Here is a 13,705-nt window from a genome sequence, read left to right on the forward strand (position 1 = left end):
CTGAAAAAATGGCAAAATAACGAAGTTAAGGATGCGACTAGAAAGGCTACCTGTATGATCTTATAAAAGGGATTAGCTATTTACAAAGCCCAAATCACAAATGGCCGCTGCGGTCATTGGTTATGCACGATCCAACAACAAAATGAATACGAGCTCTTACACACGCATTTCATAGTTACGAGTAACATCCTGTATCACTGATATACTACTTGAAATTCCCAGTGGGCATACTGGATTTCAATTCTTTCGTGCAACCGTGGAAGGAACTTTTATTTTTACCAAACACTTGGGAGGAGAAAGACGTTCGGTCGCTACCGAAGTGATCGCTTCCAGGCGAAATATCTAGTTGTTTAGCATCTTTTTCTGTATCCAGAGCATTGACCAGTATTTCTGTGTGTGTATCCAGTGGCCGAAGGGCATGGTTAATGATCCAAAAGTGAAACAGTTCATGTAGCAGTGCAAGGTCACATTTGAAGCTTCTCTATGGAGGGTTAGTGGTAAAAAAAAAAAAAAAAAAAAAAAAAAAAAAAAAATTAATAATAATAATAGAAGATTAGTAAGTAGAAGTTGTTCTTGGCAGACAGTTGGATACTCCCAACAAAAATATTAATAAAGCTAACTTGTGCGCAACATACACGGCGCACCCAGGTGGTTTTCTGTAGTATCGCTACTCGCCATTTATTGTACACCTGTGTATGTGGCCCACGCTTGTATGGAAGGAAGGAAAAGCTATTTGGCCACTCCCTTGAATGCTTATGACACTGGACAATGGAATTTAAGAAAATTCATTTTTATCTTACTGCCATCAGAATCTTAATTATATAAACAATTTCCTTAAAGATGAACTCATAGATAAATAATAGCAGCAACATCTGATTAACAATCTTAAGAATATAAAAACGTGCAAGCAATAGGTAGATACTAAATTACCATAGTAATAACTTACATGTGTTTTCCTTTTAGTACGCGAATACTATCAAGGTCTTAATAGGAATTTGTCCTTCGCTACTAAAACTTGCAATTTTTCTGCTTTGTTTTACAACTGTTCATACTTGGGAAATACTTATTTAGAAACGTATTGAAGAGAATACAAAAACAAAAAAAAAAAATCGCAGCTCTGTTGTATATTATGTTAAGTAGTAAACAAAGACAATCTTATTAAACACAATTTATTTTAAAAAAAAGTCATATACAATCTTTATTTCAATTCTTGTCGTTAAAATTGTCCCGTTATTTCTTGCAAGCATAAAAATCTTAATTTAGCAAAGTGAGATTTTTTTTTTTATCCTATCCAATCATGTTTGCAAGCTATTAACAAGCTACACTATCTGTACAATTACAATAAGTGCCACCATTTACGTCTTGACTTAAGCAACAAATATTGCTACTGCTTATATCTGGCCCGACCTCCAATCAGACGAGGACCTGAGAATTCATAGAAGAGAAATGGAAGAAGAAAAAAAATAGACTCCTGATGCATCATAGTCTCATGGCAGGCAGTGGTCTCGGAAGTGTGCTATCTGCTTTTAATCCAATGTCTATAATAGCAGAAATTTTCTAAATATATAAAAAAAAAAATACAATCATCTAATAATTTTGTTATTTATTTTTGTATAATCGAATCATTTTTGTTTTTGCTCTCGCGGCTTCATTGTTTTAAGCGTGATGCCAGACGTTGTTGGATCGCATTTAATGGATGCTATTACAGCAAACTTCTTTCCGTCTGTTTGTTGTAATGCCTTTGTTATAAAAGGCAACAATGAAAAAGAAAAAAAAACGAAGATAAATCTTCCATTGTTTAGGCGAGTTTAATGTGATTTGTCAGTTTACTTCTATTTCTTACAGTCAGCCATTATCGATACTTGCAATAAGAGGTACACGATCACTGTGTGTTTATTTTCTAGATATACCACGAAGAGTGATATTGCGTCTCGTAGATAAGAAGTTAAAAAGTGATCCAACAAGATGGTTCGGCATGATTGCAGACGAAGAACTACATTCCAGTCCATTAAAAATATTAGCGTAGGTGAGAAATTGAAGTCCAGGGTCAGCCCTCACCGTTGATACACTGTGGACAACGAATAAGCCCGCTTTCGTCACACGTGACACATCGCAAAGCTATCAAGTCATCAGAGAAAAGATGGCGATGGTTGGCTGATTTTTTGCTGCCTCCACACACTGGACAGAGAAGGTACCGATAGCCATTGCAGTGCTGACACACGCCAGTTACACATTTCTTCTGCAAAAATAAAAGATTCTCGTGAGACAAATTAGTAACATTTACATACATAGTAACAGCTGTTAACTGTAGCACTTTCAATTCAATAATTATAAAAATACTTTTAACTTAATTTCATATAAAATATTGACAGTTTAGAAACGCTATACTCGTGGAGTGCTTCAGGTGGCAAATGATCTTCCCTCGACGTGAAACCACCATCATGCCTATAGGAGGCTTGCCGTTGCTTGGAGAAAAAAAAAGTTCCACATTTAACCTCTTGGAAGGAATTTCATGAATTATGGTGCCATCAGTAACGCACTATAAATATAAATTTATGCTAACAACTTTTTCTTCAGTGACATTCATATGAAATATCCATATAGTGATAATATATGGATTAACATTTCTGGCTAGATGGATGAAGCAAAATTGCTTTTCATATTCCCCTTTGTCTTTTAATGGTAGGACTTTAAATGGAATGTTTGTGAGCTTTATGCTCGCCCATTGAGGGCAGTGAAGTTAGTTGTGTTCAGCGGAACTTAAGATAGACTTTGGTCTTTTATATTTGTAACTTTCTGCTTCATTATATTCCGAGGCTTTCTTGATTAACGGGTTTGGAATGGTTACTTGTCTTGGTACAGAACTTCTCAGCTAGCTTTAGGAGAAGGGAAGAGATATAAGGGATATTAACTTCTCTATGGATCCGGGTGTTTCTTATAAACCAAGGGACATCCAGAATCATCCTCAGGCACTTATTCTGTAATCTCCGAGGTTTTAGAATGTTTGAATTCGCGGTATGGCTCCATGCTGGGGATGCGTAAGTGATGACCGGTCGAATTACCATCTTGTAAATTGTTAATTTTGCTTGCGTGTCCAGTTTACTTTGTCTGTTGATCATAGGGTAGAGCTGTGCTAAGACTTTGGCTGTCTTCGAGGTAATGCAACTAATATGTTTGATGAATAGGAGTTTACTATCAAGAATCACTCCAAGATATTTAACTTCAGTCCGCCATGGAATCTTTTCTCCCAATAAATAAATATCCTCCATGGTATGGATTTTCTTTCTAGTAAACAATATAGCTAATTTTCTGGGGGTTTACTTGGATCTTCCAGTCTGCCATCCACTTTTCTAAAATATGTATGCTGGTTTGTAGTATTTTAGTTGACAGTTTTGGGCTCAGTGATCTTGCCATCAGTGCAGTATCATCTGCATATAATGCAGTGAATGTTGTTCTTGGGTTCAGAGGAATGTCCGCTACATAGATTGAGAACAGGAGAGGTGCCAGAAGAGATCCCTGAGGTACACCTGCCGAGATCCTGCGTCTGGTCGAAACCGCTTCGGCGACCCTGACCTGCATATATCTGTCTTTCAGGTAAGAATGTATTATTTTTATTAACTTGACTGGCAAGCTAAATTTTATCAGTTTGTAGAGAAGGCCTTGATGCCCTGCGTTGTCAAACGCCTTCTCTGCGTCGATGAAGATGGCACCTGTATTGAGTTTCCAGTTAAAACCTTTAGTAATGATTTCTACCAGTTGGTGCACTTGTTGAGCTGTACTATGGGCCTTACGGAAGCCGAACTGTTCATTAGGCAAAATTCCTAACTTATCTGTTTCTGCTTGGAATCTTGAGAGGATCACTTTCTCTGTCACCTTTCCGAGGCTGGACAATAGGCTTATGGGTCTATAGCTTTCGGGAAGGTGGGAATTTTTTCCTGGCTTCTTCAATGGCATGATGGTTGCTGTTTTCCATGTAGTAGGGAAGTGCTGGAATCTAAAGATGGCATTTGTAATGTTGACGAGATGGACTATGGCATTTCTTGAAAGTAGTTTTACTATTCTGTTAGTTATGCCATCCGGTCCTGGAACTTTTTTACTGTTTAGATGGGAGATGATATTTATCATTTCTGCCGGATTTGTAGTAGTGATATGTTCGGAGTTAAGTGTTCAGTCTTAAGGTTGTCCTAACATGACGATGAATCTTGTACATAAGGTTGATATTTAGATTTGTATAAGATGGATTTTACTGAGATTCTAGGTTATCTAGTAGTGCTTCGGTTTTCTCTTCATCTTTGTGAACTTTCCCTTGCTTGGTTTGTATAGGGGATATGAGTTGCTTTTTGGTGCGGATTGCTCTTGAGAATTTCCATACAGAATGATCTTCAGTGATGTTAGCCAATTTGGTTTCCCATTGATGGTTTCTGTGTTTTTGAAGAGCCGGGACGGCCTGCCTGTTTAGATTATTCAATACTGTTTTATCGTGTGGTATCTCTTTCTGGCTCTATTTTTTGCTCTGATTAACTCCATAATTTCTTCAGGGATACGGTTGGTTGGGTGGAAGACAGTGGATTGTCTGACTGATTCTATTGCTTTCTGAATTTGTATGGTTAAGTTATTTACTGCTGTGTCAATCTCTTCCTTTTTACTGCTATTGGGCACTGGACCAATATGATCGGGAAGAATCTTGGCTAACTTGTCCCATGGTATGAATGTGTGCAGAGGAGAGAATTGATGAACCTAGATTAAGCACTATGGGAATGTGGTCAGAAGATAATTCGTTGACTGGTTCCAATTTGAATTGGTATCTTAAAGTTTTAAAGATGACAATGTCTAGTATATCCGAGCTGGCTGAAGTGGGTGGGCTCGGTAGGGCCGGCCACAACAACAAAGTTGAGCATTGCGTGGGCTTTGGTGTTAGTTGATGAACTCTACCAAGCTGTGTGTTTTGAGTTGAGATCTCATGCTATTATTATGGAATCATTTGGACCAGGTATGGAGTCCATATCTGTTGTCAGCAGAGGAATGCTCGGAGGGTTATAAGCAGCATAGATTTTGACTCCCAGCATTGAAGGTGTGTACCTCCACACCGGTCACCTCCAGGTAACGGGTGTGGAGGTACATATAAATTCAAATAACTCTTAATATATATGGCTGTGCCTCCACCTCTTGTGCCAATTCTGTCGTTTCTGTACATAGTGTATCCACGGATTTTTGGGTTATTAGCTGGACTTGGTGTGTTTCACCAATCAAGATGATATCAGCACTGAGACGAGTTGCAAATTCTTGAAGTTGCAAAACCTTGTTCATCAATCCATTTGCATTCAATGCGATTATAACAGGTGGCTGTTATAACATTTTGAGTGCCTTGCAGGAATCTCTTTCTGGAAGATGGTGAGGGCCATGTCTTGCTGAATTCCTGCAGCATGGTGGCAAGTGAGGCTGTTAAAACGGGTGTTATGTTGGAGCTTTCTAGCTTGAGAGATGTAGGAGGCTTAGTTCTTGCAACCTCAGCATATGTTTTGGTCATGGTTGTTCCTTCCTGTGAGGTTGAAGGCGAGGTGTTTCGGACTGGAGGACGATCTGCTTGGTTGCTTAAAACGTTATGTGGAGGAGCAAGATTGACTTTTGTTGATCCTCGATTTTTTGGATTGGAAAGGCATCCCTTGTAGTTGGCACAGCATGCTGGAGTTGTGCGTGGCTTGGTGCATGTGATGGTCCGGTGTCCCTCGCCACACTTCAAGCACCTGAAGGCTGCCTTACATAATTTTTGGGCATGTCCAAACCTTTGGTATCTATGACACTGACCTGCAGATGCTCTTTTCCTAAGAGGCTCATTTGAAATCTTGAGTCCGCATACTACTGTCAGTTCAGAGATCTGCTTTTGTGTGTTGCTTATTTCCACCAGCACCAAAGGCATTGGTCTTTTATCAGATCTGAGCATCCTGCTCACTTTTACTGGGGACCTGCCCTGTCTGGAGAGATCAGGAGTGATACCTTCAGCTATCCCACGTAGAACTACCTTCAGGTTCTTTTCGCTGGGTTAAGTAAAGGTGTGATATGGGACGTTTGCATTGTCCATAAATCTGGTCATCTGTCTGTAATCCAGACAGTAGTGGGTTGTATTTTAACTCCCTCATCTGAGTTTTTGGTCCATGAGAATGAGATGTTTTGTTCTCTGAGGGCTGACGAGACAGGGATCCATTTTTCCTTATACCTTAATACGACTGGTGGTATCTTTTCTTTAGGACCATTGAGTGTTTCTATCTTGTTGTTTTGGGTTCTTCCACATTGAAGATTTTCCTCTTCTTTTTGACCATTTGGAACTCTATATCTGAGGTATGATAACTGCTGTCTTGGGATGTAGCATCTTCCATACTTGGAGAGTGTGCAAAATCTGATTGCGTCAGAGTTATGGGCTCGTCACTTATGTCATCCATATTGTCCTCTATGACTGCTGTGGGAGGGAAATATGTCAAAGCGATTGACTTTTCCTGACCAATTATCACTCACCAGCTTTCCTAGTCTGAGGAATTCCATGTATACTTCCTCAAATTTGGCCTCATTCAATTTTGCCTTTACAGTTTTATAAAGTTTTGTTTCGTGAAAAACCTTGTGAACAAACTAATCAGGCTCAGTCTAAAATAAGGGTACATGACAACTGGGCTACGGAATAAAAGATCAAATATGCAATTCTATTCTGTTGATCTATTACCAGGTAAATTATTTTTTTTTTTGATAAATGAGTTAAAAGAACGGTATAAACATAAAATTTGAAAAATCTCACTGATAATTAAGGTTATTTTTGTGTAGAATTACGAATTATATATGTTATATTGAAATTTCCCATACAAAAAATGAGTCAGCTAGTTATATCAAAATTTGTAGGATCGTTTAAGAAAGAGATGGTTAAAAAGAGTGGTCCGAAAATTATTTAAAAATGAACAGGTAGAATTGCAAAGTATTAAAATAAAGAAAAAATATAGTTGTTTTAATTCATTTATTAATATTATTTTGTAATTAACAAACATATTTACAATAAAACAAAAATATATGAAATTCAAGACAATTTTTTTGAATTTATTAACTCATATTATAGTTATATGCAATACCACGTAAATATTCTATTATATATTCCCTATCGTAATTTATAACTTTTTTTCAAAATTCTTTGGTCAGCTTCATCGTAACGTCTACGTTTGTGCTCATGTTGAAAGCCTGCTACTGCTCTTTCATAATCAACATATGTTTTTTGAATTTTTTTGTAGTCCATTTATAAAAATCCATAAATTTGGATGACTTGCGCTGCTGCCAAAGCTCAATTGCAGTTTTCGATGACAGGCTTCCCCAAAATTATTTGTCCTATCGCTTCCATTTATTGTTCGTTGGTACACAGACCAAACGTTTGAGGGAAAAATAGGTGGAGCCCTGGTTCTGTTATCCCTTAGACGACCTATGTATGTGTTCATAAACCATTCTAAAATTGGTTAAAATTCATTGGATAAATGATTCTCAAGTTCAGAAATAACGTAAATAATATCTTGTTCTGGAACGAAAGCAAGCGAAGTGATCATTTTTGAATTTAAAGCGAAATGCGCATCAGAATTATATCTGGTTTAAAGATTGCATGAAGCTAAATGCTTACGAAGATTTTGTACGAGGTGAAAAAAGCAACCATTTATGTTAGCTTATGTAAATACTATACGTAACGCTTGATGAATGGCAATTTCAAAATCAACATTTATATTTTCGGGATCTAGTACTGGCCACATTTCATGTCTGTTTCAAGAGTCTTATTAGGTAATAAACAATATAAAACAGGACCTCCATCCTTTCTAGCCAAAATAACAAAAATTTGAGCAAAAAGAGGGGGAGAAAGTAAAAATGTGCCATCCATAAATAATTCATTCATGCTTTGGCTCCACGCTGCATGGCTTTCACGACCAAAAATTAATATTCTCATGGGGTCGACCTGTTCTGATCCAGAATCAGCCAATAAAAAACGTTCAAATTGTGATGGACTGAATTCATAATTTCTTTGAATATTTCTGCACAGACTGCTATGATTTGGAAGCATTCCTTCTACCGTAGAAGAAACATTTTGTAGAACTTGAGTTCAGATTTGTGATGGGTTGCTCATTGTGGTATCTACTAATTTTTTGGCTGTTGTACTAACTTCTTGCGTTATTACTCTGGCCGCATTTCCTGCAATGTTACATGTGTGTTCCTGTTTTTCAGAAATTAGTGATTCATCACTGACACTTTTCCAGATTCTACCTTTGCATCGCCAAAATCGAATTGAATCTTTATCAATCTTGTCTTTAACATAAAGATACCCATTCCAAGCATATTTTCCCTTAAGTATAAAGAGCTAATAAGCTTCATTTCGGCAATGAAAACATTACTTAAATTAAGGGGATATTAAATCCCGCATAGTTTTAAAACCGAATAAGAAACTCAAAGATCGGAATCAGAGAGTTTCTTGCCGATTGTAGGACACTAGCGTTAGCCAATGCAAGTGATCCTAGTACGTAGTACAGAACCGGGCAACTCGTGGCAGAAGTGGAGAAAGTTCAGATCGCTATTCTTAGGTATTTTCCATAATGTAAAAACACATTTCCTAGGAAATGTATGCTGTTATTACATTATGGAGGGAGGTCACTACCCAAACCGGTTTCAATCTTTTTTGAGGCTTCATCAGTGAGTAGCTAGACCAAATTGATACCAAAGTGTATAGCGAAAAGAACTTATATACTCTGCTATACGAGTTTCCAAACAGGTGCAACCATTAAGTTACTTAAATATAAAGAGCTAATAAGCTCTCGCCGAAATGAAGCTTATTAGCTCTTTAGATTTATGCAACTAGTCTTATGTTTAATAGAAGTCAAAATATCTTGCGAATGCGTATTAAACTAAATAACCGCACACAAAACTCCCAAATGATAAATTGCCAAACAAGACACCTTACGCAGGGAAGCTCAGAAATACTTCTTCAGACAATAAAAATAAACTCTTAATTATAAGCAAGATTTTTCAACTTTTATGTTTATACCGTAATTCTATGGGAAATTTCAATATAATTTCACTATAATAAAAATAAACTTATTTATAAGCAAGATTTTTCAATTTTTTTGTTTATACCGTTCTTTTAACTCATTTTACCTGGTAATAGATCAACAGAATAGAAATGCATACTTCATCTTTTATTCTGTCGCCCACTTGACCGTGTCCCTAAAATAATACGTCTGTTCACATCAAAATAGGTCTCTCATCGTAATAACATATGGATTCTTAAATAGTTCTTAAAAGAACTGGCAGATGGACTGAGTCCTCGACTCTTTATCCCGTCATCTGAATGAAGAAAATCTGTGTGGATGGAGTGTTATTGAGCTAAAAAGCTCCAGTCATGGCTGGGTAACGGCAATAGCCGAGCCTCAGTTAAAACTTCATTGGCTACAGCATTGCCATTCGTTACCCCGGAAGTCCTAAAAAGGACTTTTCATCACCTCTATAATATATGGATGAGAGACACGAAAATAGATAATTACAATTGATCAATTATTCAGTTAGGTGTTTTTGAGAATTTTAAAATGTAAAAAAAATTTATCTAATCTGAAAAAATGTATCGAGATCATTAAAAGTGATAATATTTTAGATTTTAAATTTATTAATAAAATTTTACATCTATATTTAAAGCTGTATGTATGTATATCTATAAGGTCACTTTTAATGATCTTAATATTTTTTTTCAGATTAAATAATTGTTTCATATTTTAAATTTCTCCAAAATACCTAACTGAATAAGTCATAAGTTGTAATTATCTATTTTCGGGTCTCTAAAGTGATATATTTATTGCTTTGGGTGTTTTATGTGATGTTTATATATATATATATATATATATATATATATATATATATATATAAACAAACAAGCCAGGAAATTTCGTTCTTGCAAAAATAAGTTGTAACATTGATGAGATTTTTTTTTTTTAATAAAAACAGTAAATAATGGAAATTAGTATCGAATTTCCGACTATTTGGAAATTGAACTACACACATTCTGATTAAATAAGATTCACAAAATGTTTCTCTTAGCAAAGTGGAACAGTTTCATCTAATCCTGTATAATTCGATGAGATACATATTTTAGAATGTCAGTTGTCTGAGTCGTTAAGTTTCACTGTATGAGGTCAATTTTATCCATCATCTCGGGGTCGATGAAGCATGAAAAGGCCATCAAACTACGGGAGATGAACCTTTTCTTAATTAACGCTACATTTCTAAATATATTGCATAATTCGTGCTGGTAGGGCTCCTTTTATACGTAAATTATCTCGATTGTTATAGCAAGAGATTAGAATTTAACCTTCTCATACATGAATTTTAATATTCATTTATAAAAAAATATGATGATACAGTACCATTTAATCTTACAGTATTACCATGAATTCATTAATTTTGCTAAATTTGTGCCCTGCATATGTTAAAAATGATTTTTTTTATGTCCTCATGAGAAAGTTGATTATATGATCACAAAATAAGTTTAACGACATTCACAATGAAGCAAGATTTTGAAGTAAGTTTAGCGTTAAATTTTTTTGCTTCATAATTTCTATTGTAGTTCTACAATGTAACACAATATATTAACAATAAGTCAGAACTAAATCGTCTGCTATATTTTATAGCAGACGATTTAGTTCTAGTGATTACATTAGTGATTTGGTTCTGAGATTACATGCATAATGCGCATGTCTGATTCTACTTTCTCTTACTGTCTGAGGAAGGGAGATTAACTGGCACTTTATAATCTCACTGCTGCGAAGTTTATCTTTTTATCCAACGAAAACAACCATCGATAATAATAATAAATGTGCCTTTTACACCTACAGCAATATAGAAGGATGTATAAGCTCGCACTCTGAAGGTCACCGAACATCCTTGCCTGTGTAAAAGTCCTCGAGGCTTGAGAGAAGAGAGAGGTGCCTGGCACGGAACCAGTTTAAAGATCTGCCGTCTGGGTGTTCAGTGCCCTTCTGTGGCAAACTATTAGTTCTGGATAAGAAAACCAACAGATCGCCCCGGGAGTTCTCTTTCGTTATAGGTTGATGAACTTTAGAATTTCAGGAGCAGACGTGATACACAATACTTTCGCCAGAGTTCGTTTTTCTTCGAAAAATGGTTTCAAAAACGTGCGTTTTACAAGCTGTAATGGAGATAGTGTTGATGATAAGGAGTCAATCGTGATTGTTAAGATACCCAAAGTAACCATGAAAAGAAAAAAAAGCTATTGAGCCATTTCAAATTATTTAATATATAACTACATGCCTAAGGTATATTTTTCATAATATCTAAGAAAAATTTAAACACCCATTAAAATAATAATAATAATCACTGAAGTACTATTATTTACTGTTAATTGATTAGGCATGATAGATCGACCGTGATCAATACCTTTGGAGGGTAATGGATGGCAATGCTGTAGCCAATGAAGTTCTAAGTGAGGCTCGGCTATTGCTGTTACCCTCCTGCCATGATCAGAGCTTTAATAGCTCAATATTCTCCCCTTTAAGAAAGTCCTTATAAGGATGCTAATTGATTAATTTTGGTATGTGTCCATTTAATTTTCATTTTTCTTTTGTAAAATTTCAGACAGGATTTCCACATTGATGTGAGTGTCCTTAAGTACCTCCGCTTGGAAAAAACCATTTAAACTTTCAAAATGATTTTGAACAACGAGACGGTCGAATTATCTTTACGGCGTGGTTTGTCGTGTATAATTATTAGAAGGCGATTGCCAACAGCAATGAGAAGGTAAGCGACTCAAATACCAGGAATAACTAATCGATGTAATCCAAGTAATGTAGAACTTTGTGAATCAATTTCCAAAGAAAAATTATGAAAAATTCTCTGAATAAATTAACGAATTATTTCTAAGTAAACATTAAAAAAAATATATAAACTACTGAATTGCACAGGATGCAGTGCTTGCGTTCTGCACTATTTCGTGTCATCACCTGACAATGACGTCAATGGAAATGCTTTTCCCAATCCGGTCTAGAAGCATTACAAGGAAAGCAGGTTTAAAATTAGCCAATGTTTGTCACTTCTCTTAGTGAGCCAGGTTAATAGTTCGGACACGAAAGGAGAATTGTGTGTGTGTGTTCCGGTCTTATCAATGGACGCTGATTTTATTTAAGCGCATTTATCAAGACTCCTCTTTTGTTTCTCTGTAGTTTTGTATTTTCCTAAAAAAAAAAAAAAAAGTGTTTCCAAACGTGGTTGAAATTCACATGAAGTTTCACCAAACTCAACTCACTAACATCGATACAACAGAACTTGATTTATTTGAAGGAACACAAGGTAAGGTGGAAGCAACTGACGAAGCTTTCAGAAACTCCACTTCAGTCTTCTGGTTTGAATCTTTGTGAATTGCCTAGCAATTTCTCTTAGCTTTTTTTTTTTCAATCAATGTTTGGAGCCAGCCAAAAATAGTTTATTTTCTAACAAATTAGACTGGTATCTTTCCATATACTATCGACAATCTTTTATTGCAAACATATCCTTACTGTAAGCGTTAAGTCCAAGTTTCATTTCCATCTAATGTTTATAGAAATAGTCAACTGTCATACTGGGTGTCTTTGTAGGCTTCAAAACCTCTAAAAATTAATGTCCCAAATGGTACGATTTGCTCGTTGACTAAAGTACAGTTTTCGAAAAATTCTTCTCAATTTAACCTCTGAATAATGCCATGCACAAAGTTCCATCTTGTTCGAATATCTAGCATTACTTGTTTAGAGCCAGTTCGTCACCAATTTCATGTTCTTGAGACAAAAAAGGTGGATTGATGCACTCGTATTTTTGGCATTGTCAATTACTATACTAATCACTTGTGCAATGTTCTGTTGTAATTTGACAGTACTTCCAGTACCTTCGATTTCATGTAGTCACTTATGTTTTTCCTGTATTTGATCCACGGCCAATGTCTTATTACTATTGATTTGACATAGTGGAGGTTTATTCCTAATATGCTATTTTTGTAGTCTAGTAGCACAGTTATTTTATTTCCTGTGGCTCCGTCATTTAAATAATCGACAATAGTCTGAGAATTCATGATAGGCACTTTATAACAAACATAAATATTATTTCTCTCTTCCTGTTCTTTTAAAGGGAAGATTTATTAGTGGCAGATTAAAATGTGAGGGGTCACAAAGCAAAAACCATCGCAGTGCAATCCACCGTATTCAGTTTGGCCTTACTAATAGAAATAGTAATTTAAAGTCATGTCAAAATTGCTGTTGTGGCGTTTCTGATTTGCGGTACAGAACTTACCCGTCAAGTTTTTATTACCATAATTCCTACATGAGAACTGGAGGAAAATGAAAGGTATAGCATTCTCAGAGAAGAAACAGCGGTTGATTTTGATCGTAATATTAATTATTATTAATTAAAATGTATGCTATTAGGTAACAGAAGCTTGGTTTTTAAAAACACATGCATCAAGTGGGGGATAAATCTTTAAACCGAACTTGCGTATAGATCATTACATTCATATTACGTGCAAGTCAAATTTCTCGAAACATTGAACAGTTCAGGGAGTTAGTGGCACTATATGTGAATAGTTTATAATTTAGAGCAAGGCTATTCCTGGGCATATCTGATGCGAAGCGGACTAAAGCTGTATCAGAACAGTCTTCTTTCACTTCGCGTT

At 35.8% G+C, this 13,705-nt stretch overlaps 1 protein-coding gene across 1 annotated transcript in view; it reads right to left on the reverse strand.

Moving 5' to 3' along the window:
- Nucleotides 1–1,217: 1,217 nt before the first annotated feature.
- The window catches only part of LOC150104243 (uncharacterized), a 72,036-nt gene continuing 59,548 nt past the window's right edge, over nucleotides 1,218–13,705 (reverse strand). Inside the window, exon 4 of the mRNA XM_090396240.1 lies at nucleotides 1,218–2,239. Within this exon, the coding sequence (XP_090252366.1) occupies nucleotides 2,048–2,239 (192 nt within the window). The 3' untranslated portion in view covers nucleotides 1,218–2,047. The remainder of the gene's footprint in view (nucleotides 2,240–13,705) is intronic.

This window comes from Typopeltis vanoorti, chromosome 8, assembly GCF_054136105.1.
Source record: "Typopeltis vanoorti isolate ZY-2024b chromosome 8, IOZ_Tvanoo_1.0, whole genome shotgun sequence".
Taxonomy (NCBI): Eukaryota; Metazoa; Arthropoda; class Arachnida; order Uropygi; family Thelyphonidae; genus Typopeltis; species Typopeltis vanoorti.